The sequence below is a fragment of the Ascaphus truei genome, unplaced genomic scaffold (assembly GCF_040206685.1).
Source record: "Ascaphus truei isolate aAscTru1 unplaced genomic scaffold, aAscTru1.hap1 HAP1_SCAFFOLD_545, whole genome shotgun sequence".
Lineage (NCBI taxonomy): Eukaryota > Metazoa > Chordata > Amphibia > Anura > Ascaphidae > Ascaphus > Ascaphus truei.
The window spans coordinates 3,870-31,805 of record NW_027456876.1 but is presented as its reverse complement, the minus strand read 5'-3'; the positions used below and the strand labels follow the sequence as shown (position 1 = coordinate 31,805).

Here is a 27,936-nt window from a genome sequence, read left to right as displayed (position 1 = left end):
CAAAATATTCAAACTTTTGATGGAGAAGAGAAAGACCCCCACATAAGTGTCCCTACCACTTGCACTCAAAGTAACTATTTGGATATAAAGATCTCAAATGATCCTACAGATTCTAATATCCAGATTAAGAGAACAAAGTTATGATATAAATATCCTCTTATGTAGCACTAATACTTGGAAAAAAAATACAGTTTTATTAAACATTTGACGTCGACGATTCGTGATTTTATTTACAGTGCAGTAAAATTCCCCAATGAGAGGCTGCATATATCAAGTAACATGTGTATGTATCCAAATACCATGGATTAATTGTGTAGTTTCTGTCCACAATAATACACTAATAGGTGGAATATTTTTATTAGTAAAAAATAGATATCCATGTATAATCTATACCTCTAATTTGATGTAGTATCTTCACATCATATAACTCATCATAGATGTTTAATGTCCATAGAGGTCTAAGTCTTTAATCTTGTATTACACTTATAGCTTATATTGAAAGGTGCAATAGCATAATAACCATATAAGGATGAAGTCAAACATCAGAACTAAAATATCCTGTTATAAATTAACAGATGATGAATTAACCATCTACATTTGCATACATGCTTTAATATTTAGAGGTGTAATAGGTCACGATAATACAATAAACTGCAGCTGTATCTCTCTATGTATAAATGGCTAGCCCATAGTATATTATTGCAACCACCTGCTTATATATAGTGCCAGTAAGGACATAAATATGCTCTTCGTCACAATATTAATAAGTGTGGAGTGTAGAAAAACGACCACAAGACTAAATATAGTCTGCATAGCATAGATACAAAATAGCATCATGTGTCCTAAAGTCTAAATAACAAACTTCAATGATCAAAACGTTACATGGAGTAACCCAAGCACACACAATTGAGTAACATTGTATTGAGCATGAAACGAAGCTTCTAATGCATGCTAATATCCAGCAAATGTTAACTAGCCTGACAACCTGACCAGCTGAGACGGCTGTATGTATCACCAGAGCAGAATAGTTTCTGCAATTAACTCCTTCTGTATAATATCACCAAGTGGTAATAGATCTGAATTGCACACTTCAGTATTCCAAGCAATATAGCACACAGATTCGTTACATAGCATTCAAAAATTCCCATGTCAATATTTATCACAGATTGAGTATCATTACTTAGCACATATAGGTAGATGTTGCAGCGTGACTGTCTGGAACAGCTGTTAATCTAGCCTGAGCAGAGTGAATCCTACAAATGATCTCCTCATATTCACGCATAAAGGCAACATCGCGATCACTAGTGCTCAGTATTGGATGACGGCACAGCACAACTTAGCCAGGAGAATGAAGCTATACAACCTGATCTTGTCAGTGAGGGACAGAAAAACTACCGCAGCCTCTCATCATTGGCGCCACCGTCGTAAAACCGGAGAGGGAGAAAGTGCTACACAGGTTTTGTAAAAAAAACCATACAATTTTAACCAAAGAGAACAAACCAGAAAAATACAAAGGTTACTGTGACCCAGGCAGTGGCTTCCAGAGTGTTTACTAAAACAATTATTCATATGTATAATCTAACAAACATGGAAGGTGTATCAATTTATAAGTGTGTGAAAGGGTCTTGCACATCTTGAAGTAGGTAGCAGCACATTGCTATGCATATGAAGAGAAAGGTCTACACAACCTGCAGTAATGTGGCAGCAAATTGCTGGATGTGTTGTGCAGGAATTAAAAACATATCATGGGCAGGATAGCAATCTCCTGTTAAAAGGAAACTTCACTTCACACAATTTGGTTAACGATTATGGTCACAAAACATTGCAGTTCCTATAAAGAGTGCTAATAGGAACATTACAGTACATGGTTACATAACAACCCACAGGGTGACTAATGACCTATTCATCCATTAATATATACATATTATTTGATAACTGAAATACAACTTTATAACACATCACAATTCTGTTATAAAGCTTAAAAAACATAGTTGTTTTATTGTTACATTATTAAAATATGTACAGTAATTCATATGATGTGTATGTTACTATGATTTTTTTCTTAGAAAACATGTTACATACATAGAATTCTAAACTAATCATTTGCAGAACAGGTGTAATACAGGGTTTTTGAATCTCCCATTCAATAACAAATATTCATATCTGACAATTAAATAATACAGAGCTCAGTACGGGGGTAATGGAACAACATGACAGCAATGCAGACTTTTGTGCTACTTATACATATATAGTGAATCCCCAGACCATCTTTATATATTGGTATGCACTTTATTTGAAACTGATACTGTACAATAATATGTTCTTTGTGTCACTGTATGAGGATGGAGGTGGCACATGTAGTCTGAGCAAAGTAAAAGTGACAGAAATAGACAGATATGAAGACAATCTGGCAAATCCAATGATACAGAGCGGAACTTTCACCCATTATTCCTAATTGTGTTTGTACTTTTCCAACAACAAAATGATACAACAGTGAAGAGATTATAATTCCTTATAAATGAAATGCAAGAAGGGGAATTGTAGTAATAATTAGAGGATAAAATGCCCTTTTCTTGCAGCCTCAGAAACACAAAGTCAGAGCAGTGTTTGTGATCCAGGAGGATGAGAGACAGGGGCGGGGCACATTGATTATAACCAATGAGAGAGAAGCTCACTCTGACCACTAACCAATCACAGAGCAGCAGGCTGTGTATATAACTCCCGGCAGCTCCCCGCCCCAGTATAACTTTCTGTCACTGTGTTCCGGGATTTTACCTGCTGCAGCTGAAATGGCCGAGACCGCTCCTGCGCCTCCTCCTCCTCCAGCTGAAAGCGCCGCCAAGAAGAAGCAGCCGAAGAAAGCGGCGGGAGCCTTGAAAAGCCGCCCAGCAAAGTCCGGTCCCAGCGTGTCCGATCTTATAGTGAGAGCTGTGTCCGCCTCTAAAGAGCGCAGCGGGGTCTCCCTGTCCGCTCTGAAGAAGGCTCTGGCTGCAGGAGGCTACGATGTGGAGAAGAATAACAGCCGCCTGAAGCTGGCTCTTAAGGGCTTGGTGAGCAAGGAAACCCTGATCCAGCTGAAAGGGAGCGGAGCCTCCGGATCGTTCAAGCTGAATAAGAAGCAGCTGGAGAGCAAGGAGAAGGCGGCCAGGAAACAGGAGGCGGGGAAACCCAAGAAGCCAGCGGCAAGGAAACAACCCGCCAAGAAGCCAGCGGCAAGGAAACAACCCGCCAAGTCCCCCAAGAAGCCCAAAAAGGCTCCTGCGGGAGTGAAGAAAAGCCCGAAAAAGGTGAAGAAACCTGCGGCCGCCAAGAAGGCAGCAAAAAGTCCGAAGAAATCTAAAGTTGCCAAGCCCAAGAAGGCTGTGAAGAGCCCGGCGGCTAAAAAGGTTGCAAAGCCCAAAGCTGCTAAGAGTCCAGCTAAGGCCAAGGCAGCAAAGCCCAAGAGGGCAGCAGCTTCTAAGAAGTGAGACAGAACTTCAGCCTCTTACAAACACAAAGGCTCTTTTAAGAGCCACCACAACCCCACAAAGAGAGCTCTGCACATAATGTGTAACTTAGAATGTGTCTCCATCTTATCACATGCAATGGTTTGTTTTACACCGGAGAACAGGCAAAGAAAATAAACCTAGTATGGGCTCTGACACCAACTGGATGTGAAATGAAATAGATACAAAATCAACTCTTTATTAACCAAAATTAAAATGATGGGTTTTAATACGAGTATTAAACGCTAGGATCCTAAGGTCTGAACACTGTTCAGTGTTCTGGATCAGTAAATATGACTGCGAGTAAACCTCAGTGTGTAACAAGCAGTGGTGGACTAGTGGATAAATCAACTACTGTCCCCAAGGAATCAGTCATGTGGTCACTGTAACGGACTACCGTAGAGCTACAATCAGTGTAGTTGCTGTATCAACCCAGATCCTAGCCTGGTCTGCCTCGTTGGCACAGCGCACTATATAGATAGATATCCAAATCAGCAAGTGAGGATACTACTATAATGTGGTGAAAAGAGACCTCGCCTCATTAGTGTAAACAGGTATTCACACTAGGCCAGTGTTTGCCATTAGTGATTTGCAGCTATCAGTACTTACCTAAGCGCACACCCTGTAAGATTTGTTCCTTACCTCAGATCCCTATAAGGACTGTTGTTTAGTGTGTTACTTGAATCTCATAGAACACACAACTACTTTAGACCCGGAACATATACAGTTCCAGTATTGAAGGTCAGAACACCTTCAGGTCGTTGTTTTTAATACCCAATATTTTACATACTTGTTGCAGTTAATAAAGTTATGTTTTAAACCATTCATTCATCACCAGAGTGTGAAATTGAGTGCTATATTTGGGTTCTCTACCCCACCTTCTATGCATATACCCAAAGCACCGTTCACCATTTACTTGTCAGTGGCAGAAGCAGGGGCTCCCCTATTGCTTTACATTAAAAGATCAGTACATTGTGGAGGTAACAATAATAGATAATTATGTAGTTAGGGTACAGTGGGTGCTAAACAATGAGCAAACAGACAGGAACCTATCAAGTATCAAGCACAAAAGTTCCCATAAAACTTCAGTTTGATCTCCGGAGGCACATGAAAGTGACGTAGGAGGGGGAGAATTACTCCACTTTCTATGTACATCATATTAAATCAGACTAGCCAGGTTTCTTTTTAGTTACGTGTGCCTATATATAGCGTACAAAAATGATTGTATGTGTATATAAGACATCTTAAACTTATATGCACAAATACCGAATATGCCTTTATCTATATTGTGACGCCTAAAAGGGATGTGGATACGTCTCCTTTATAATTCTCTATATGGAGATCACTATACGTATCTGTTAATATTGATCTACTAGCCAATTTGATTGATAATTTGGTGGCTCTGAAAAGAGCCTTTGTGTTCTGGGTGTAAATGAAGTGGGTGCAGTTAGCCTAAGCTCTCTCCCCTCTGATCCTGCGGGCCAGCTGGATGTCCTTGGGCATGATGGTGACTCTCTTGGCGTGGATAGCGCATAGGTTGGTGTCCTCGAAGAGCCCCACCAGATAAGCCTCGCTGGCCTCCTGCAGAGCCATGACGGCCGAGCTCTGAAAGCGTAGATCAGTCTTGAAGTCCTGGGCGATCTCCCGGACCAGGCGCTGGAAGGGCAGCTTGCGGATGAGCAGCTCGGTGGACTTCTGGTAGCGGCGGATCTCCCGGAGAGCCACAGTACCGGGCCGGTAGCGGTGAGGCTTCTTCACTCCGCCGGTGGCCGGAGCACTCTTTCTGGCAGCCTTGGTCGCTAGCTGCTTACGCGGAGCCTTCCCTCCGGTGGATTTCCGGGCCGTTTGCTTGGTTCGGGCCATCCTTTGCTGTGACAGTGATCCTCTCCGATCCTAACCTAACTCTGACTAAAAATCACTGACCGTTCTGTTCTGACTGACAGATTAAATCTGTCAGTGGTGATATTGGATACCGAGGCTTGAGCCTCATTACTCCAAGTTCTCTTGTTGAGTGTATTGTCGCACTCTTTAGGAAGCTTCTTGATCTGTGTTACTTGCCACAGTTGAGTTGGTTTCACAGGTTCAGCGCTGTGATGGGTCGTGGGTAGCGGTCAAATGGGTTTGCAGAGATCGCAGCAAGCTTCTTGATCAGCGGGTTTGAGTTCTGGTCCAGTTCCTTGTAGAATTTCTTGTTGAGCTTCTTTAGATGTTCATCTAACATCTCGATACCCAGTTCCCTATGAAGGTCTGCTATTCTTGTAGGAAGTGGAGCGTTGGACGCAATCCGCAGCGCCTTGTTCTGTAATTTTTGGAGAGATGATCTTTGATGTTGGTGGCAACCACTCCACACCGGGGAGGCGTATGTCATTGTGGGTCTAATGATCGCCTTGATCACATTGACTTTGCTCTTGATGGGCATGGTCCTTGTCTTCAGCAGAGGGTACAGTGCTGCCAGCTTGGTTGTTGCCTTCTGTTGAATCTTCTCAATGTGGTTTCTCCAGCTTAGTTTGCTATCTAGGATTACACCTAGGTAAGAGCTGTTTGGCTCCCATTTGACAGCCTCTCCGTTGAGGGTGATTGGCGGGTGTGCCTTGATCCTCTTTTTGGTAAACAGTGTAGCTGTAGTCTTGCTGGAGTTCAGTCCTACTTGCCAGTCGCTGTACCATGTTGATAGCATGTCTAGTGCTTTCTGGATGTTCTTAGCTACTTCTTTCTCTCTGAAGGACTGGGAGATGACTGCCACATCGTCTGCGTAGAGTGCCAGTTGAGTCTTGTGGAGGTCTGTGGGGATGTCATTCATGAAGAGGTTGAAAAGGAAAGGTCCCAGGACTGATCCCTGTGGCACGCCAGCGCGGATGGGGCGTGTTGTTGAGAGCTCTTCTCGCACAGCCACGTGGAATGTGCGCTCCCGCAAGTAGCTTGCAGTCAGCTTAATCAGGTAGTTTGGGAATTTCAGGTTGATCATTTTGTGCAGTAGTCCTTCATGCCAAACTCTGTCAAACGCTTTGGCCACGTCCAAGAAGACAACTCCAGTTGATTTGTGGATGTTGAACCCATGGCTTATTATGTCAACGACTCGCAGCAGCTGATGGTTGGTTGAGTGGTCCTTCCGGAATCCAAATTGCTCCTTTAGTAGAATGTTTTTACCAGAGGCAAAGTGGCGGAGGCGCGTAAGAATAACTTTCTCCAGGAGTTTCGACAGTCCAGAGAGCAGGCTTATCGGACGGTAGTTTGCAGGATCCCTCCGTGGTTTTCCAGGCTTTGGAAATACAATGACCTTGGCTTCCTTCCAGGATTGAGGAAAGTGCTGGAGCCGCATGCATGCATTGAAGATTTCTGTGAGGCATTCCATGGCTGCCGGCGGAAGCTTCTTGATGGCCAGGTTGGTAATTCCGTCACTTCCTGGTGCTTTGCCATTTGCCAGCTTATCTGCAAGTTGCGTTATCTCAGTCCTGGTGCATCCTTCAAGGGTTTCCGCTTCGGTCTCTGGTAGGTGCTCGGTAAGATGCCTGTTAACTCCTTGCTCAACTTCCCGTGCTATTTTGCTGGCTTGGTTAGGCCTAAAAGTTGTCTCCAGTGTGTCAGCGAGAACCTCTGCCTTGTCCTTGTTGCTACATGCCAGGTGGGTCTGGCCCTGGATCGGTGGATTAGGCTCCTTCTTCCCGGTCAGGCGTCGGGTCATTCTCCAAACAGAGTTGTCGGATTCCTTCAGCTTGGCTGCTGCGGCCTCCCACCTCTCCCCCCAGTGTTGGCTGATTTGCTGTCGCAGTAGTCTGGCAAGTGAGTTGTACTTTACCAGAAGGTCAGGTGTGCGGAACTTCTGCCACTGGCGTCGGGCCCTGTTTTTCTCAGCAATCGCTTGCTTGATCCCGCTCGGTAGGTCGTAGATGGAGCAGCGTTTGGGCATCTGTTTTGGGACGCTGTGCTCTATTGCATGTTGGACTGCGGTAGTAAAGGTGTTAACAGCATCATCAATGTCTCCGTTGGTGTCCAAGGGGCGGGGGTTTGTGATGTTGCTCAACTCTTCTTTGTACAGGCTCCAGTTCGCCCTGGTGAAGTTGTACCTGGGTGTTTGCTGGTGGGTTTCCATCTCGTCGCCAACAGTAATGGTAACTGGGTTGTGGTCTGAGGTCAGTTCCGCCAGGGTTTCCAACTGGACAGAATGTTTCACGTTCTTCAGTAAGACAATGTCCAGGACATCCGGTGTGTGGCTTGCAGTGCCTGGGTAGTGGGTGGGTTCTGTAGGGCCAGCCACTACAAAGTCACTCTCCTTTGAGTAAGCAAGAAGAGCTTGTCCTCTGGAGTTTGCTGTCCTTGAGTTCCAGCACCGGTGTTTGGCATTTAGGTCTCCCCCGATGATGGTTGGGACAGTGGAGTCCAGCAGAGCTTCCAAGTCTCCCAAATGTAGCTTCACCTTAGGGGGGCAGTAGGTGGCAATTAGTCGCAGTGGTCCTGTTGCAGTCTTTACCTGTACTCCAGTGGCTTCAATACTCCGGAGGGGTGGTAGTGCAATCTCATTATGGCTGACCCGTGTGTTAACAATCACAGCCGTCCCACCACCTCTGGCTCCTGTTGCCCGGTCGGTACGGTATACCCTGTGGTTCGCCAGGCTTAGTTTTTGGTTTCCTTGAAGGTGGGTCTCCGAGAGCAGAGCTGCGCATACATTCCTCGATTCCATCAGGTGAAGGAGTTCATCTGTCTTCTTGCTGATACCATTTGCATTCCACATCACGATGACAGAACTGCGTTTAGATGTTGCTGCCATGGTGGTTAGTTTCTGTGCTCCTGAGAAGGGCCGGGATGAGATTCGCTATCATTGTCACAATGGGGTGAATATCCATTCTCGCAATAGCGCTCGCTATTTTAAGGATGATCTCTAGCCAGTTTGTTGGGCTTGCGGTTCCGCCTGCGGGGTCCGGGTTGGCCGCCTCAACGGGGTTGGTGGATGGTGTCCTGAGAGTTTCCGCGTAGGTCTGTCCGTCTGGGTTTTGCATCCTCTGGGTGGATGCCGTGCCTTGGTCTGGGATCAGGTGTTCTGTGGTCCTCTGTCTCTCCGGCGCCAGGCGGGGAAGCTGGTATTGAGTAGTGGGTGTCTTCCTTGGTGCCTGCTCCATCAGGTGGGGTGTCCGCTTTTCCCGTGCCTCTTGCTTTGCTTTTGTGAGGTACGGGCAACCACGGTAGCTTGCCGGGTGTGGGCCTTTGCAGTTTGCACATGTCGCCGGCTCCTTCTTCCTATCTCGTGGGCATTCCTTGGAGTTGTGGTTCTCTCCACAACACACACAGCGTGGCTTCTGGTGGCAGAATGCAGAGGTATGCCCGAGCCGTTGGCAGTTGAAACACATGGTTGGGCCTTTTCTGCCCTTTGGCGCTTCTGTGGTTACCACACAGCTACAAAGCTTGGTAATCTTGGTAAGATCTGCAGGCTGGCTCTCCGGGGTTTCTGCCAGTGTGACAATAAACAAAGGGAACTTCTTGGTCTTGTCCACCGGGGATGTCAATTGGGCTACGCTCTTGACTGGAAGTCCATGTTCCGCGAGGTCGTGGGAAATCTCCCCCACGGAGGCGTTTGCTGGTAAGCCGCGAATTACAAATTTCTGGGGCTTTAGGCGCGTCAGTGGGAAGGTGTAGTATTCTATGCCCTGCTTTGCAAAGCAGTCCGTTAAGCTCCGGTAGTCGTCCACAGTTGTGGTAGTGATCTTTGCGTGGTTCGCCCGTGGTTTAACTACAAACGGGGAAGTGCAGTGCTCGGTGAGGATGTCGACAAGGTCCTTGTGGGTCTTCATATTCCTAACCATTACCGGTGGTATGCGAATCTTTTTGGGTGGGAGTGCAGTCTCTTCATCGTTGCACCTGGGCCCTGAGCAGTCATCGGCATTAGCAAGTGGCTCGAAGCGGTTTGATGTTTTGATGCCTTGGTCTTTCTTGTGCTTCTGCATCTTTGTCTTTGCTACCGATGGAGGGGAAGAACCATTGGAGCTATCAGAGTTTGCTCGCCCTCTCTTCTTCACTAAAGTGTAGTCCATGTCTTCTGCAGCATCATGTATTGCAGTCTCCATAGGTGGCACATTTGCCTCTGCCATAATAAGGCGCAGACCAGAGCCACGTACCCGCACGGCGGCGGGCACACGGCACAAATCAGAGCCACACGCACGGCGGCGAGCACTCTGCACAAATCAGAGCCACGCACACGGCGGCGAGCACACGGCACAAGTCAGAGCCACGCACCCGCACGGCGGCGAGCACACAGCCCAAATCAGAGCCACGCACCCGCACGGCGGCGGGCACACGGCCCAAATCAGAGCCACACACACGCACGGCGGTGAGCACACGGCCCAAAGCACGCAACGCAGGGAGCAAGAGCACACGGCGCAGGGGGGGGCACGGCACCAAGTTCAGGGGGGGCACAGCACAGAGCGCAGGGGGGGCACAGCACAGAGCGCAGGGGGGGCACAGCACAGAGCGCAGGGGGGGCACAGCACAGAGCGCAGGGGGGGGCACAGCACAGAGCGCAGGGGGGGCACAGCACAGAGCGCAGGGGGGGCACAGCACAGAGCGCAGGGGGGGCACAGCACAGAGCGCAGGGGGGGGCACAGCACAGAGCGCAGGGGGGGGCACAGCACAGAGCGCAGGGGGGAGCAGAGAGCACAGGGGGGCACAGCACAGAGCACAGGGGGGCACAGCACAGAGCACAGGGGGGCACAGCACAGAGCGCGGGGGGGGCACAACACAGAGCACAGGGGGGCGCAGCACAGCGCACAGGGGGGGGCACTGAGCACTGGGGGGGGCACAGAGCACGGGGGGGCACAGAGAACAGGGGGGGGCACTGCACTAAACAGGGGGGGGCACAGCACTAGGCAGGGGGGGGGGGGCAAGGCCGGGGGTCACAGCAAGTCACAGCTCTGGGCTCAGTACTGCACACAGAACTCAGCATACAGTGCAAAAAAGCTATAAAGCAAAGCGATGGGCAATGACCCACGTGGCAGCGGCGGCTCTCCCCCACGTGGCAGCAGCGGCTCTCCAAACGGGCCAGTCAATACATCCCCGACTGAAACTCCGGAAAGTGGTGTCGGCGGCGGGCGCTGTGATTGGAAGTGACCCACTCGAGGAGTCATCAGCCTCTCCGGTCAGTTCAATCAATCTGAATCAATGAAATGACTGACTCAATCCCCATCGACTCGACTAAAAATCAGGAAAAGTGCTATGTATTTATAGAAGATGGATCGCTGCGATTGGCTGCTTTGTGACCCGCACCTCGCTCTGATTGGTTCTAGGAAAACCGTTGGGATTTTCAAACATCCCGCCTAATCTAAGTCCGAGATCGTCCTAATTAAGTTAGGATATATTTAGCGTCTGAAAGCAGGACAGTGAAAAAGATGTATTGTAATAACATTAGTGTTTGCACAGATCCAGCACAGAGCTCTCTGACACGGAACATGTATTTATACCAAACATACAAATGATCTTTAATCGGTAAAATGAGGGTTTTTCTTTCCCGGTTCTTTATTGGTTCATCTTCTTATAAAGTTTACATTGTGTTATTATAAACCCGAACACAAAGACACAAAGACAGCGGAGCAGCGCGGCTCTTTATCTTTATTTAAATTCGCGCAGTTCATAAATCACCTCACGGTGGCAGTGGTGCTCTATAAATGGGGCTTCAATAAATGTATACTCGCTGTCACTGCTGTGTGTTATCTGATCAGTTCCTAACGTGGATCTTTGGGTTCCCTCTAATGCTCCAGTCACATTACTTTCCTCTCACTCATAATACCAAGACTATATATTTATATACACAATCTGTTATCATTTTTTCCTATTTATTTAACTCCCACTGCTTATGAAATATGAAATAACAATGTAAATCACACTTACAAAAGCTGATACATTTAAACATAATCGGAACTGTATATTCATATCTCCATTTTTTCTTTGTTCTCAGAAAAATATTAGCCTTTAAGCAGACTATTTAATTATGTGTTACATGTTGCTATGTTTTTACATCAATTTCCAATGTTTATCTATGTCACAATTTAGGCAGACCTGGATAGGGTATATTTCCATTGATTCAACGTGTGCGTATAATCAACACTGGCCACAGGTGACTTGTTAATAAGAAATGAGCATGCTGCTATTGCTAAACCCTGCAACACTCATTAACTGATAGCAGATACAATATCTGTGCAATACATATTAGCATACATAGGATTATATAGATTCTCATTATACCTAGACATATATTTTTATGAACTTCATTCATGCTCATTTCTTATTAAAAAGTCACCTGTGACCAGTGTTGATTAATGCTGGATTAATTGCTATATATTGCAAACTAGTGCATCACTCATCATTAGCCTTTGAAAAAGTCTTACGCAGAGACGAAACGCGTTAGGACGACACAGCGACACTACGTCATCACTGGTGGACCGGAAGCTGGCCGGTCCGGACCCCCGCTGTCTCTGGCTGTCGGTGCGGGGAGCACTTGGTTTCCTGCCTGTCTCTGGGACAATCACCTAACAGGGAGGCTCTCCATCGATGCAGCCCAGGAAAGAGTGAGGCAGATTTGGTATCTATACCGCTGACTACCCGGATGGTCTACTTGGACCTCTGCCAGTGACGGGGTGATATATATCACTATCATGCATGGCCCATAGCGTGATATTGTTTCACATTTAATATTTAAAATAATGGGGAATAGGCTCACTCACAAAGGTCATAGAATTAAGAGCATGTAGTGATATATATCACACTGTCACTGGCAGAGGTCCAAGTAAATCATCCGGGTAGTATATATACACACTAGCTGATATACCCGGCGTTGCCCGGGATTGAATTCTCCCGCTCCCCCTCTCTCTCCGCTCACCCCTATCTCCGCTCCCGCACCCACCCCATTGACACATCCTTCCGTCCCCCGTTCACACCTCCGTTCCCCCCCCCTTCACATCGGTGATGTGACTGACTGGGTGGGTGACTGAATGACTGACTGGGTGTAGGTGGGTGTGGGTGACTGAGGGAGTGACTGGGTGGGTGAATGAGTGAGTTACTGGGTGGGTGACTGAATGACTAGGTGGGTGTTGGTGACTGAATGAATGACTGGGTGGGTGACTGAGTGGTTTGGTGAATGGGTGACTGGGTGGGTGGGTGAGTGACTGTGTGGCTTGGTGAGTGACTGAGTTGGTTAGTGACTGGGTGGGTGGGTGAGTAACTGACTGACTGACTCGGTGAGTGGGTGGGTGATTGACTGGGTAAGTGACTTTTAGTTAGTGGCATCTCACATCTCTCCCCCCCTGCATGTCTCCCCCCCTGCATGTTTTCCTCCCCCCTGCATGTCTCCCCCCGTATGACCTCCTCCCACCCGCATACCTCAGGCGGCAACGGAGCCATGCAGGTAGCGGAACCTTTCAGGAGGCGGTGGAGGAAGGTTCAGAAGGTGGCAGGGTGGGTGGGAGTAACGGGGGGAGGGCGAGACACATCGCGGAATGGGAGGTGGTAGAGGAAGCTTTCGGCAGTGTGGGTGGGAGTCACGGGTGGGTGGAGAGGCGGACTGGGAGGAGCCGGAGGAAGCCGGAGGAAGCTTTCGGCAGTGTGGTTGGGGGGGGCGAGACACACCGGCCAATGAGAGCCGTGGGAGGGCGGGACACACGGGGGGGTGAGACACATAGGCCAATGAGAGCCGTGAGAGGGCGGGCGGGCGGACCGACGGAACAATCAAATTGTTTACAGGGACACAAAAACAACACTTTCAGTATATTTTATATATATCTTATTATATAAATATGTGAAAGCACTGTATGCCTGTCTGCATCTTCCTGTGTCCCTAGGGGAAATCTCATTGGTCCCTTGGGCCGCCCGCCCCCACACCTCTCATTGGCCTGAGGCGGGGTGACGATACACACACACTTACACACACACACACTCTGTTGCTTGGCCTCACTCTCCCCCGTCAGTTGGACCGCAGCTCACCTTCCACACCCCCCCACTCCTCTCCCGGTGCCCCTCCTCTCCCAGTGCCCCTCCTCTCCCGGTGCACCTCCTTTCCCGGTGCCCCTCCTCTCCCGGTGCGCCTCTTCTCCCGGTGCCCCTCACTCTCTCCCCCCTCCCCACTTCACCCAAATCCCCACGCTCCGCAACATCCCCAGCCGCAACATCACCCTCACCTCCTGCACTCCCCCTCACGTGTGTCGTCTCCTGGAGAGGGGAAGCGCGGCCCTCCTGCTCAGCAGCAAACTCCAGGCTCCTCCCCCCTCGCTCCCAACGAGGAATGGAGGGGAAGTGCGGCGCGGCCCGGGCCTCCTGCACTCCCCCTCACATGCGCCGGCTCCCGGACGGAGGGGAAGCGCGGCACAGGCCTCCTGCCACTCTTGCCGCCCCCCCCCCGCCAGCTTTCCGAACTCATCTCTTGCCCCAGCCAGATGCCACGGGGTCAAGGTAAGACACCCACCGTCTCCCACCCACGCACTGTCACCCAGTCACCCACACACCCACCCAGTCACCAACACACGCACCCAGTCACCCAGTCACTTTCACCCAGTAACCCACTTTCACCCAGTCACCCACTCAGTCACCCACCCACTCAGTCACCGACCCACTCAGTCACCCACCCACTCACCCACCCACCCACTCACTCATTCACCCACCCACCCACTCACTCAGTCACCCACACACCCACTCACTCAGTCACCCACCCACCCACCCACCCACTCACTTAGTCACCCACCCACCCACTCACTTAGTCATTCACCCACTCACTTAGTCACCCACTCACTCAGTCACCCACCCACTTACTCAGTCACCCACCCACCCACTCACTTAGTCACCCACCCACTCACTTAGTCACCCACCCACCCAGTCACCAAGTCACCCAGTCACCAAGTCACCCAGTCACTTTCACCCAGTCACCCACTCACTCAGTCACCCACTCACTCAGTCACCCACTAACTCAGTCACCCACTCACTCAGTCACCCACCCACTCACTCAGTCATCCACCCACTCACTCAGTCACCCACCCACTCACTCAGTCACCCACCCACTGAGTCACCCACCCACTCAGTCACCCACCCACTCAGTCACCCACCCACTCAGTCACCCACCCACTCAGTCACCAACCCACTCAGTCACCCACCCACTCAGTCACCCACCCATTCAGTCAGTCACCCAGTCACCCACCCATTCAGTCAGTCACCCAGTCACCCACCCATTCAGTCACCCACCCATTCAGTCAGTCACCCAATCACCCACCCATTCAGTCAGTCACCCAGTCACCCACCCATTCAGTCACCCACCCATTCAGTCAGTCACCCAGTCACCCACCCACCCATTCAGTCAGTCACCCATTCAGTCACCCACCCATTCAGTCAGTCACCCAGTCACCCACCCATTCAGTCAGTCTCCCAGTCACCCACCCATTCAGTCACCCACCCATTCAGTCAGTCACCCAGTCACCCACCCATTCAGTCAGTCACCCAGTCACCCGGGGGAAGCCCAACCCTGTCGTCCGCCCCCGCAAAATTACATCCCGGGCAACGCCGGGTCTCTCAGCTAGTATGTATATATATATATATGTATATATATATATATATATATATATATATATATATATATATATATATATATATATATATATATATATATATATATATATATATATATATATATATATATATATATATATATATATATATATATATATATATATATATATATATATATATATATATATATATATATATATAATACTGAGTTAAGTTATGGTGAGTAAAAAAAGTGACAAAAACCCTCCACAGGAAAGCAAATATGCAAACATAGCTGTATGCTCATCTGCATGTCTTAGGCAGGTCTGCAACCCCGCCTTTCCCCATTATCACCCAGCATACAGCACTTCGACTGCAGCAAGGGATTCTGGGAAATGACATGCAAATGAGCACACAGTGTCACTTTTTGCCTCAATAACCATTTTTAACATGATTCCCTATAGGCTTAAGCTTGCTGCATGGTCACAGCTTTGAGCACAGCCAGGGTTAAGGTGCATACCCAGAAAACCACCCACAGACAGCTGTTTCGACCTTGATGGGTCTCATCAGTGTGGGGTTGATTTTACTGGGAATGCAAGAGAGGCTTATGGGATAGGCCAAACCATAATACTGAGTTAAGTTATGGTGAGTAAAAAAAGTGACAAAAACCCTCCACAGGAAAGCAAATATGCAAATATAGCTGTATGCTCATCTGCATGTCTTAGGCAGGTCTGCAACCCCGCCTTTCCCCATTATCACCCAGCATACAGCACTTCCACTGCAGCAAGGGATTCTGGGAAATGACATGCAAATGAGCACACAGTGTCACTTTTTGCCTCAATAACCATTTTTAACATGGTTCCCTATAGGCTTAAGCTTGCTGCATGGTCACAGCTTTGAGCACAGCCAGGGTTAAGGTGCATACCCAGAAAACCACCCACAGACAGCTGTTTCGACCTTGATGGGTCTCATCAGTGTGGGGTTGATTTTACTGAGAATGCAAGAGAGGCTTATGGGATAGGCCAAACCATAATACTGAGTTAAGTTATGGTGAGTAAAAAAAGTGACAAAAACCCTCCACAGAAAAGCAAATATGCAAATATAGCTGTATGCTCATCTGCATGTCTTAGGCAGGTCTGCAACCCCGCCTTTCCCCATTATCACCCAGCATACAGCATTTCCACTGCAGCAAGGGATTCTGGGAAATGACATGCAAATGAGCACACAGTGTCACTTTTTGCCTCAATAACCATTTTTAACATGGTTCCCTATAGGCTTAAGCTTGCTGCATGGTCACAGCTTTGAGCACAGCCAGGGTTAAGGTGCATACCCAGAAAACCACCCACAGACAGTATGCACCTTAACCCTGGCTGTGCTCAAAGCTGTGACCATGCAGCAAGCTTAAGCCTTGTTAGAGCAGTTAGAGGCTGATTCTGATGTGTAGTTAGATCCCTGAAAGGGATAGGATTTTGTTTATATAATTTGGGTTCTTGTTACTTGAAATAACAGTGTGGGAAATACTATGACACTGATATAAGTGAACCGCTGAATGAAAATGTCTGAGTGCCTCTAACCTACACATGTTAAAGCTGCAGTACCTTACTTGGATGAAAATAAAGCAGGCAGAAGCCTGAGTTAAGCAACGTAATACTTTGCATGTTCCTGTTTGTTGTATAATTAACCCTAGAAGACTGTGTCGGGAAGAACCCAGACAGACGTCAGCGCTTCAAAAGAGGGACGTTTGTCACATATGGTGGAGAATGCGGGTCGACACTAAAAAGTCTGTGGGTTTGCAAATAAATGCGGGGGTTTAAAATGGCCGCCCAGCTGAAGTAAAATACAGATGCTATGAGTGAAGTCTGTGTATATCCAGTTGTGCTGCTAGCATACACAGAAAATGTGCGAAGTGTGGATGCAATAGCACCCTGAACCCAAACAGAAAACCAAAATGTTTTTCTGAAGAAAGTGAAAATTGCATCTAGCAAGTGCTGTTTGTAAAGCTTATGCCTTTTGCTGAAGTGAGTGAATTTGCAGCTAGCAAGTGCTGTATGTAAGTTGCTGAAGTGAGTGAAATTGCAACTGGCAAATTGTCCCTGCTGTCTTTCTAAAATGGGCGACGTGAAATGTTTGTTTTGTAATGTACATAATCATGAAAAACAGTGTCCCTTCAGGCCATACGATGATGATGACGACGACGACGACTCGTATAAGCCAGCATACCAAACGTCAAGGTATAACCAATAATGCAGGTCCTGCACTACACTGTGAACCCTTCCTTGTGGACCTATTACGGTTCTTTCCCCCCATACAGCGGTAACGGGAAGGGTTCACAGTGTAGTGTAGGACCTGCATTATTGGTTATAGCTTGACGTTTGGTATGCAGGCTTATAACGCTTTGGCCAAAGGGTTTAACTAAATAACCAAGTAATTATTATTGAAGTATTTGAACTTTGTACTTATTACCATATATGCTTTGTCAATTTGATGTAGCATTGGGCACCCCTGTCTTTTGTTGTATACATTTTGTATATAGGTGATATATCCTGTGAACATCACACACATCCCTATAGAGATGATATCTATTAAGGGTATACTTACAGGAATCCATAAACATCCCATTTGGAGTACCATTACTCCCCCCCCCCCCCCCCCCACGGGGGATTGGAATCATTTTTCACTGTACATAGTTCACAATTGTTGTTATATTGATTGATGTGCTTAAAATGTTATTATTTTCTTTTATGGTCCTATGCGGATCTTTGTGGATGTTTTCCAGTCCGTTACCGGCCCTTACGGTCGACTCTGACTGTTTTGTGGATGAGATACTGATATTTCACGGACCCGTACGGTCCCTTACTATATCCCACAGCGAGTGCATCTTGTAGGACTTTTTGACCCTTTTGGGTTCATACCTGTGCATATATTATTGATATTTTCCTACATGCACCGTTTATTCTACTAAACCATTTATCAGTATTAGGCTGAGCGGTTAGGTCACTTTTAGGGTTTGGTTTAAACCAGGGGCGGCCAACTCCAGTTCTCAAGGGCCACCAACAGGTCAGGTTTTCAGGATACCCCTGCTTCAGCACAGGTGGCTCAATCAGCGGCTCAGTTGAAGACTGCGCCAACTGTGCTGAAGCAGGGATATTCTGAAAACCTGACCTGTTGGTGGCCCTTGGGGACGAGTCAAAGCCCGAGCCACCTGTGCTGAAGCAGGTATATTCTGAAAACCTAACCTGTTGGTGGCCCTTGAAGACTGGAGTTGGCCACCCCTGGTTTAAAGGGCGGGTCCGACAGTTGGTGTCTAACCTTGGGATAGGTTTCTAACGCTGCACTTCTTGGCGAGATGGGGTTAGATTTGGGGGTCACCCGTCAGATGTCCCCGGTCTCCCTATGCCTGTATCTCCGTGTCACCGGGCCAGGAAAGTGGAGGGACACACCTCATTTGGGTTTAGCCCACCGTCTCTGCAATTGCATCTCTCCTCTATCTGTCGGGCCAGACGGATGCCTCCAATTTGGGGCTGTCCTTTTACAATAGCTTTGCATGCCCTCCTCTCCGAGGCCGCGTCCAGGGTGATGCTGAGCGGGCTCGCGCTGGCAGCGATGAAACACATTGCTGCAATCTGTGTGGCCAGCGCGAGCGAGCGCCTGCACGGCGCTTAGCTGCTTGCAGAGGCAAGCACATCTGAATATGCCGCTCGCTGGCGTGTCACATGATTAGTTCGCCCAATGAGGCCCCCCCCCCCAACTAGCTGGCCATAAATCGCCCGGCTCAGCAGAGCACGACATCACTGGGCTCGCTCCCTGACTGGCTGCAGCCTTAAAAGGGACAATCCCTCCTGGAACAAAGTACATTCACTCCAGTGACATGTTTAAGGAAGACCTTCATTTACCTAAATCTGACACCTAGAAGTATATCGACAAATGCACTCGCCCCCCTCTGCTGGGGCGAGTACATTTTACCCGCTGGCAAGAAGTACCGGCGGCGGGGTGCAGCATCTCCCGGCATTCTCCTGTGTCTCCCCCTTCAACTCTCGGCATTCTCCTGCAGCTACCATGAACATGGCCGTGCAGCGTCAAATGACGCTGCTTTGCCATGACAACGGGACACTACGTGATGTCACGCGTAACGTCGAGACGTCATGTAGTGTCCCGTTGTCATGGCCATTTTCACGGGAGTTGAAGGAGAATGCCGGGAGTTGAAGGGGGAGACACAGGAGAATGCCGGGAGACACTGCACCCCGCTGCCGGCAACTCTCGCCAGCGGGTATGAGGGGGGGAGGGGGTTTTGAAGGGGGGGGGGGGGCAGAGTGTCTTTTTTTTGGGTGAGCGGCTCTTTTTATAATTTCTTGAGCCATGTATGTATGTTTATATAGAGCCATTAATGTACATAGCGCGTCACAGCAGTAATACATGCGACAATCAGATAAAGAATACAAATAACAGATCACGGGAATAAGCGCTTCAGACATAAAAGTAACATTAAGGAAAAGGAGTCACTGCCCCGAAGCGCTTACAATCTAATTGGTATGAGGAACATACAGATACAGTAGGAGGGCGTTCTGGTAAGTGCGTCTGCATGGGGCAAAGCTTTATCTATCAGGTGTATAGTGTTAGCCACAGTGCTACTCATATGCTTTGGTAAGCAGGTGTGTTTTAAGGTGGGTCTTTAAGGTGGATAGAGAGGGTGCTAGTTGGGTATTTATGGGCAGGGCATTCCAGAGGTGTGGGGCAGTCAGAGAGAGAGGCTTAAGGCGGGAGAGGGCTTTAGATACAAAGGGGGTAGAGAGAAGACATCCTTGAGTGGAACGCAAGAGTCGGGATGGTGCATAGCGAGAAATTAGGGCTGAGATGTAAGGAGGGGCAGAAGAGTGTAAAGCTTTAAAAGTGAGGAGAATTGAATGTGTGATACTGGATTTGATAGGAAGCCAGGAGAGGGATTTCAGCAGGTGAGGCGCTGAGACAGATTTAGGAAATAGTAGAGTGATTCTGGCAGCAGAGTTTAGGATATATTGTAGAGTAGACAGGTAAGAGGCAAGAAGGCCGGACAGCAGGTTACAGTAATTGAGAGGGGAGAGAATGAGGGCCTGTTTCAGAGTTTTAGCAGTCGAGCAAAAGAGGAACGGGCGTATCTTTGTGATATTGCGGAGGAAAAAAACGACAGGTTTTATATACACGTTTTGAATGTGAGAAGAGAAAGTGAGAGTAGTCGAGCGTGACCCCTAGGCAGCGTGCTTGCGCTACTGGGTGTATGACTGAACGTCCAACAGTAATGTGGAAGGAGGTAGTGGGCCAGGTTTGGGAGGAAGTATAAGGAGCTCTGTTTTTGCCATGTTGAGTTTAAGTCGGCGGAGGCCATCCAGGATGATATTTCAGAGAGGCATTCAGAAACTTTGGTCTGGGGGTGGGGGGTGCGGGGGATGGGTGCGTCCCTGCTTTGTACGCCCCCTCTCCCTCCCAACTTATTTGTGTTCACACCGCTGTCTTTCCCTGCCCATTAGGGTCCCTTCGGCACCCCCTTCCCCCCCACTGCCTTCCATCTCCACCTAGCCCATCTCCTGCTCCTTTCTCTTTCCTCTATCTTTTAAGTTTCTACCAGGGAATGCAGAAAAACTGAAAGTTGCAGCGTTCAGGGAGGGCAGATAGTTAAAAAAAAGTTGGTTAAATCTAAATACCTACAACATGTTAGACAAGATAACATTGAAATTTGAGAGGGTGTTGGTATGTTATTTTTCTGAATCTGAAAATTGCTGTAACAATATGGCAAAGTGCACTGTATGGTGACAAATGTATATTCCTGTAAAACAATAAAAAAGATTGAAACAAACTTTGGTCTGTACAGGCCAGGGGTCGAAAAGTACATCTGTGTGTCATCAGCATAGAGGTGATATTGGAACCCAAGAGATTTGATTAGGTCACCTAGAGAGAGTGTGTACAGAGAAAAGAGGAGAGGTCCCAGGACAGAGCCCTGGGGTACCCCCACAGAGATCGATGGAGGAGGTGGTGTTAGCAGAAGAGACACTGAAAGTACGATGGGAGAAGAGGAGATCCAGGATAGAGCTTTGTTACAAATACCAAGAGTATGGAGAAGGAGAAGAGGGTGGTCCACAGTATCAAATGGTGTAGAGCAAGCATGTCAAACTCGCGGGCTGCATGCGGCCCACAACGAATATCTGTGCGGCCCAGCCAATGTGTCCCGGTTACGGCGGCGGTGAGGATGCAGCAGCTGGTAAGTATTCTCTGTGTGAGTGAATTGGATGAAGGGCCGCATGGGTTTGAATGAAGGAGGCGGGGCTTAGAATGCCGGCTCAGTCATCCACCCACTCACTCAGTCACCCACCCACTCACTCAGTCACCCACCCACTCACTCAGTCATCCACCCACTCACTCAGTCACCCACCGACTCACTCAGTCACCCACCCACTCACTCAGTCACCCACCCACTCAGTCACCCACCCACTCAGTCACCCACCCACTCAGTCACCCACCCACTCAGTCACCCACCCACTCAGTCAGTCACCCAATCACCCACCCATTCAGTCAGTCACCCAGTCACCCACCCATTCAGTCACCCACCCATTCAGTCAGTCACCCATTCAGTCAGTCACCCAGTCACCCACCCACCCATTCAGTCAGTCACCCAGTCACCCACCCATTCAGTCACCCACCCATTCAGTCACCCACCCATTCAGTCAGTCACCCAGTCACCCACCCATTCAGTCACCCACCCATTCAGTCAGTCACCCAGTCACCCACCCACCCATTCAGTCAGTCACCCAGTCACCCACCCATTCAGTCAGTCTCCCAGTCACCCACCCATTCAGTCACCCACCCATTCAGTCAGTCACCCAGTCACCCACCCATTCAGTCAGTCACCCAGTCACCCGGGGGAAGCCCAACCCTGTCGTCCGCCCCCGCAAAATTACATCCCGGGCAACGCCGGGTCTCTCAGCTAGTATATATATATATATTTGGTGTCCAGTATATATATATATATATATATATATATATATATATATATATATATATATATTTATATATATATATATATATATATATACACATACATACATACATACATACATACATACATACATACATACATACATACATACATACATACATACGGGTTAGCTTGGGCACCTGTTTGGACATCGTTCCGATTGTAAAGAACACATTACATTTAATAAAGTATATTTCACTATACTTCTGAGTCTTTGGGTAGAGGGGACAGACAGGGAAATATGTTGTAGTTTTATTTCTATCTGCCTTATTCCCCACACACTATCTTTTGGACTCAGTCTGGACTCTCAGAGTCCCCCCTCAACCTTATATACAGTTAGGGTACCCACAAACCTTTTACTGGTTGTGGGTCACCTGGGCACTAGCTGAGGTACCCCATTAACATAGGAATTCCCTCAGCTACAGGAATTTATGTTTTATCCCTGTGTCCCATTCTCCTTTCTGGGCTGTGCTGAAGCAGGGTACCCTAGTGGTGAGTCACACTTGCATTTACAAAAGGAGATATTGTCGGGACAATGTGCCTACATGCATCTGAGAATTAGGCATGATTCTCGAGTACATTTATGGGGGGACCGACAACTCCTAGGCATATTCTGTCAACGGTTCATCCGCAAAAAAAACCTTGAAACTCATACCCTAGCAAACCCTGCTTGCTGGCATGCCCGGAAAGGGAAAACACAAACACTGCTCTTATTGCAAACTTACAACAGAATGGTACAATGTCACTGGGGCCAAGAGCTAACTCTCTTGGACCCTATACACGTATCAGGGGTAACCAAAATGGGCTTAACCTTTATTTTTAGAGCCTGGTTACCCACTACCATCACACCGGCGTCTATGCAGATTCCCTGGCTGATTGTATGGAGTCTTATAACAAATATATAAAACATTACAAAGTGCACTTTAATAAAGTATGGTCTCTGGGGAACCTTATATTTATAAGGAAAATTGGATATTTGGATTAGAAACTCAGGAGTCTGGGGGACACTGGGTTGCCCAGGTGTAATTCACCCCGCATAACAGCAAATCATGCCTGCTCGCCGGGGAGAATTAAAGGACTACCGGTAACTTTGGCCCCCGAACTCCTGCAAACAAAATGATTGCATCTCTACCCAAATACCCACCTAAAACTTGCACATAAGAAGTTTTGCCGTTCTAGGGCAAAGGAAACATGTAAACAGGAAAGCAGGGGTCATTTTATTTTCCACATGTATAATCCCTGGTCTATTGCTTATGGTGCTATGTAGCTACCAGGGACCCTACAGATTTAGGGGTAACCAGATGTACTTAAACCTTTAATGTATAGCCTGGTTACCTCACCCCGTCACAGCCTACGTCATTTCCCTACTAACGGATGAGAAAGGTAGTTAGTGATTAATGCGCTCAGCGCTGGACACTAATTATTCATATGATGCAAATAGATTCACAGAATGGGGCTAGTGAGATTAATGAAGATGTAAAGTACACTGTGGGGCCAAATGATCCCTGAAGATAAGGCTATTGAAAAATCCCCTATGTGTTCCTCATGGGGATGGTCCCTTGACTCACAAAATAACACAATGGTCAGAATAAAGTCAAATCAAAGATACTCACATATATTGCCCCAATCTGAATATCCTGAGTGGAGTTCACTTTATCTCCCGTACACGAAACACGTAGGAGGGTGCTAACCTCCGCTTGTTTTATGGATTAATAAAGGATCATTCTTCAGCTATTTCTTGGTGACCCACTCATTTGGCTGTGCGCCAGTTCTCCTTTTTCAACATTCACTAACGGATGAGGCCTTGGCCTAGGCTTCCCCTCTGTGGAAGAGAGAATCCCCAATGATCAACTACTCTATTGCCTTTCTCAAAGCATCTTTGACGCCCCTGGTCGCTGTCACGGTAGCTTATGACAAGATATAACAAACACCAAATATCTGGGTTGAACTGAACGATGCTTAGATATAATAAAATATATTTATTCCTTAAAAAGGTGAACACAGCAATATAGTACAATTAACATGCAAGAAGGTAACACTTACTTAGCGTTGGGGAATGGAGAAGTATCAGCTAGCAATTCTCCAGCAATCCGGTGACATTCAAGGTGAAATCAGAAGAACTAGAACTGTAAGTTGACACAATTTATATACCTTTGTAAACCTATTCTTAACATTGAATACAGACTATTGGTGAACAATTATCTGTATCCAATCCCTAACGTGGAAACATAGTTTAACCCATTCCCCCCAGCTAGTTAGCCCATGCGTACTGGGACTCTGATGGTCTTATTTCTGTAGCCCCATTATTAAATCAGGGGCGACGACCAGTCTACCAGATGAAGTATCTGGCAGGATATTCATTGTTTGTAGGTGTAGATATAACACTTACAAACCACTCCAGTTTGATGCTTCTCCGCCCTCAGGTAAACAGTTAGAGTGGCAGAGTCTTTTGATCAGTACTTGGTTCCTAGACTTTGGGTTGCCCCCCTGACCATTTGCATTCCTTTGTGAGAAGGAATCTGCGCGGGTTTTTATCCCCGCCTTGGAATACAATATTAAAGTTAAAACACAGACATATTAAAATATCCGGTTCCGTTAGGTCCAGTGAGTCCAAACTTTCCAGATCTTAATGCTGAAACTGGGACATCAAATGATCCAAGTTTCAGACTGCTGCGACCTTCAGGACCAGAGATTCACAAATACCACTTAAACCGTTTCATACTTTAACACAAAATTCTCCGCTGTAAAATAAATCACAGTGTGTGTGTGTGTGGTGCAGACACTGACATTATAATAAAGGAAAAGTACCTGGGTGCTCCCTCTGGATACAGTGCAATGAGGAAATAAATATATAATAAAACGTAACGACCTTATATAGTGGCTAAGGTTCGTTGCTGCTTCCGTGGTCTCTTCCTATGACTCAAAAAAACCCTGTAGGACCTATCCAGGATCCTTATTGGTAAAGAAAAAGGGGGAACACACGGGGAGCACAGGTTTGAGAAATATTAAACGTATATGTTCAATGGGAATGGATCAAAAAATGCTCCTAGATTAATAGGTGCAGGGGTGGTGGTGTATAGAATATAATAATATCATAAACACTTACACGGCCTTGTGTAAGCACTCTCGCGTAAGTGTTTCTTTCCTCTTCTCCTTCTTCCTTTTTTCTTTCTTTTCCGTTCTATAGTTGTTCTTCTGCTTTCGTCCAAACGCACCTCTCTTCAATCTCTCAATGAGGTTCAATCGTAAGATGTCACCCTCGGAGCAACAAATAAATAAAATTGAGGTACAAATGATACAAAGATATAACAGGTACTGTTCAGGTGGTCATAAAGTATATATGCAGCAAATCCTGCAAGCACTCACACGGGCAGGTGTGAGTGCGGTCCTGGCGGGGGGGGGGGTATCTTTATCCTCCTCCTGCGTGAAAGTTCACAAACGGAACTTTAGTCCTCCACACAATAAATCAATTGATGGGGAAAGGGAGAAAAATTATAAACAAAGCTAAAACAAAGATACTCACGCGGCCATGTGTGAGCTCACACCGTGAATAGGTATCTTTGAAGCTCCTGCTTAGGAATCCAGCGCTGCTGCCAAGCAAAGAATAGGCAGAATGAGATAATGTGAACTATATTAATCTTTTTTTTTTTTTCCAAAATTTTTTTTTATTAGGCAGTTAAACAATTACATGGTATGTACGGTATAAACAATATGTCAGCCTAATGTACATTTTTTTCTTTTTCTTGAGAGAAAAGAGAAAAGAAAAGGCTCAACGCCTCCCTGATCTCACGAAGTCCATCAGGGAGGCGCGAGTATGGAAACAGAGAGGGAGTAGAGAAGGGGGGGCAGGGTGTGGGGGGGGGAGGGAGGAGAGGGTACAAAGGGTATAGCGGGGGGTGGTCATGATCCCCAGAACCTTGGTGATTCTGGTTTGGGCTTTAATGTGAATTGGGCTTCTGGTTTGTTAGGGGGCGTTTCGTCTTATATGCGCCAAATAGGTGTACCATGGGTCCCAAATTGCTGTAAATGAGGTGGAAGACCTCTTAAGGAAAGCAGACAATCTCTCCATGTCCATTACTTCTTGCACCCTTCTTATTATTGTTTGTTTCGAGGGGGGAGACACTTTCTTCCAGGCGGCTGCCACCGCACACCTAGCCGCCGTGAAGATGAAGGAGACTAATTTTCCTGTTGGTCGGTCCAGATAGTCTAGGGGCCTGGCCAACAGGTAGGTCAGCGGTTCGACAGGTATTTTGAGGTCTGTGACCTCCTCTATTAATTTTTGTGTTGTTTCCCAGTATTTCTGAATTTCCGGACATGTCCACCAAATGTGGGCCATGTCCCCCTTTTGACCGCAGCCTCTCCAACATAGATCGGATGCCAGTGGGTAGATTTGATTTATTCTGACTGGAGTGAGATACCAGCGGAACAGTATTTTGTAAATGTTTTCTTTGATTGTGGTACATATGGAAGTTCCTGAGGCATTTTCCCAAATACTTTCCCAGTCCTCTCGGTCTATAACTATATCCAATTCTGCTGCCCAATGCAGCATGTAGTCATGCATGGGGACTTCTGTAGTCCCTCCTAGCTCTGTGCAGATTTGTGTTATTAGACCTTTCTGGTGATCTGTTTCGCTGCAAAGTCTCTCGAAACCTGTGAGAGGGGGAAATTCCAATGTTGGGGATAATGTTTGGAGAAAGTGCCAAATTTGTAGGTACTTGAACACGTTCAGTCCTATTATGTCATACTTGGTTTGTAGATTTTGGTAGCTCAGGAACTTCCCGAGGCTCAGGAGGTCGGCAATCGTTTTAATGTTTTTGGTTTGAAATTGGTCAAATTGTCTGGGCTCACAGCCAGGTGGAAATTTCGGATTTCTGTGGATTGGTATGAGTTGGGATTGTAGCGATGTGAGCTTGTACTTGAGTTTGCTTTTCGTCCAGGTCTCCCAGGTGTGTCTCATTGGGCCTAATTTGAATTTGTTATTTTGCATGTCCTCCCTGCTCAGGGACCAAAGGCAAGCCGGCAGTGAAGGCGTTTCGGCATATTGCGTTTCTATATCCAGCCAGCAATATTGATTTGGGCTTGCGTTCCAGACTACCACCTGTCTCAATTGTGCGGCCAGATAGTATTTTGTAATGTCTGGAACTCCTAATCCTCCTCTCCCCCTTGAAGCCAAGAGAACTGACCTGGGGACTCTAGGTTTTTTACCTTGCCAAATAAAATGGAAGATTGATTTTTGAATATTTTTCAATTCTGAGCCAGGGATGTGGACCGGGAGAGTCTGGAAGTAATATAATAATCTAGGGAGTATATTCATTTTGACCGAGATCATTCTCCCGATCCATGATATTTGATATCCTCCCCATTTTTCCAAATCTTGTTTGATTTTATGGAACATGGTCGGATAGTTATGTTTATATAGTGATTGGTAGGTCCTCGATATCTTAACTCCCAAGTATTTGATACAGGAGGAGCTCCAACGGTAATTAAAGTTTAGTTTGAGGAGTTTCACCTCTGGCTCTGGCAGACTTAAGTTCAGGGCTTCTGATTTGTCATTATTTATCTTATATCCTGAGATTTTTCCAAAGTCTCGGAGTTCTTTTTGAAGGTTGGGTAATGAGGTTTGGGGTTTGGAGAGGGTTAAGATGACATCATCTGCGAATAGAGAAATTTTATGCTGCCTATTTCCAATATCTATTCCCTGGATGTCTTTATTGAGTCGTATTGCTGAAGCCAGTGGTTCTATCGTTAGCGCAAAGAGGAGAGGAGATAGGGGGCACCCCTGTCGAGTCCCATTAGTTATCTCGAATCTTTGGTTAGTCCCCCCTGGTAGTTTTATTGTTGCTGATGGATTTTGGTATAGTCTACGGACCCCCTCTAGGTATGTGTCTTTAAAGCCAAATTTACACATAGTCTGGTCCAGAAATTGCCAGTATATTCTAT

General features: G+C 47.2%; 2 protein-coding genes across 2 annotated transcripts; one reads left to right on the top strand and one right to left on the bottom strand.

Annotated features, from left to right (window-relative positions):
• Positions 1 to 2,747: 2,747 nt before the first annotated feature.
• Positions 2,748 to 4,097, top strand: LOC142485299 (histone H1-like). The gene has a single exon (XM_075584331.1). The coding sequence runs from the start codon at positions 2,790 to 2,792 to the stop codon at positions 3,465 to 3,467; it is 678 nt and encodes a 225-aa protein (XP_075440446.1). The 5' UTR covers positions 2,748 to 2,789; the 3' UTR covers positions 3,468 to 4,097.
• A 774-nt stretch (positions 4,098 to 4,871) lies between these two features.
• Positions 4,872 to 5,363, bottom strand: LOC142485301 (histone H3). The gene has a single exon (XM_075584333.1). It carries the CDS (start codon positions 5,346 to 5,348, stop codon positions 4,938 to 4,940), a length of 411 nt encoding a protein of 136 aa, XP_075440448.1. The 5' UTR covers positions 5,349 to 5,363; the 3' UTR covers positions 4,872 to 4,937.
• Positions 5,364 to 27,936: the final 22,573 nt, after the last annotated feature.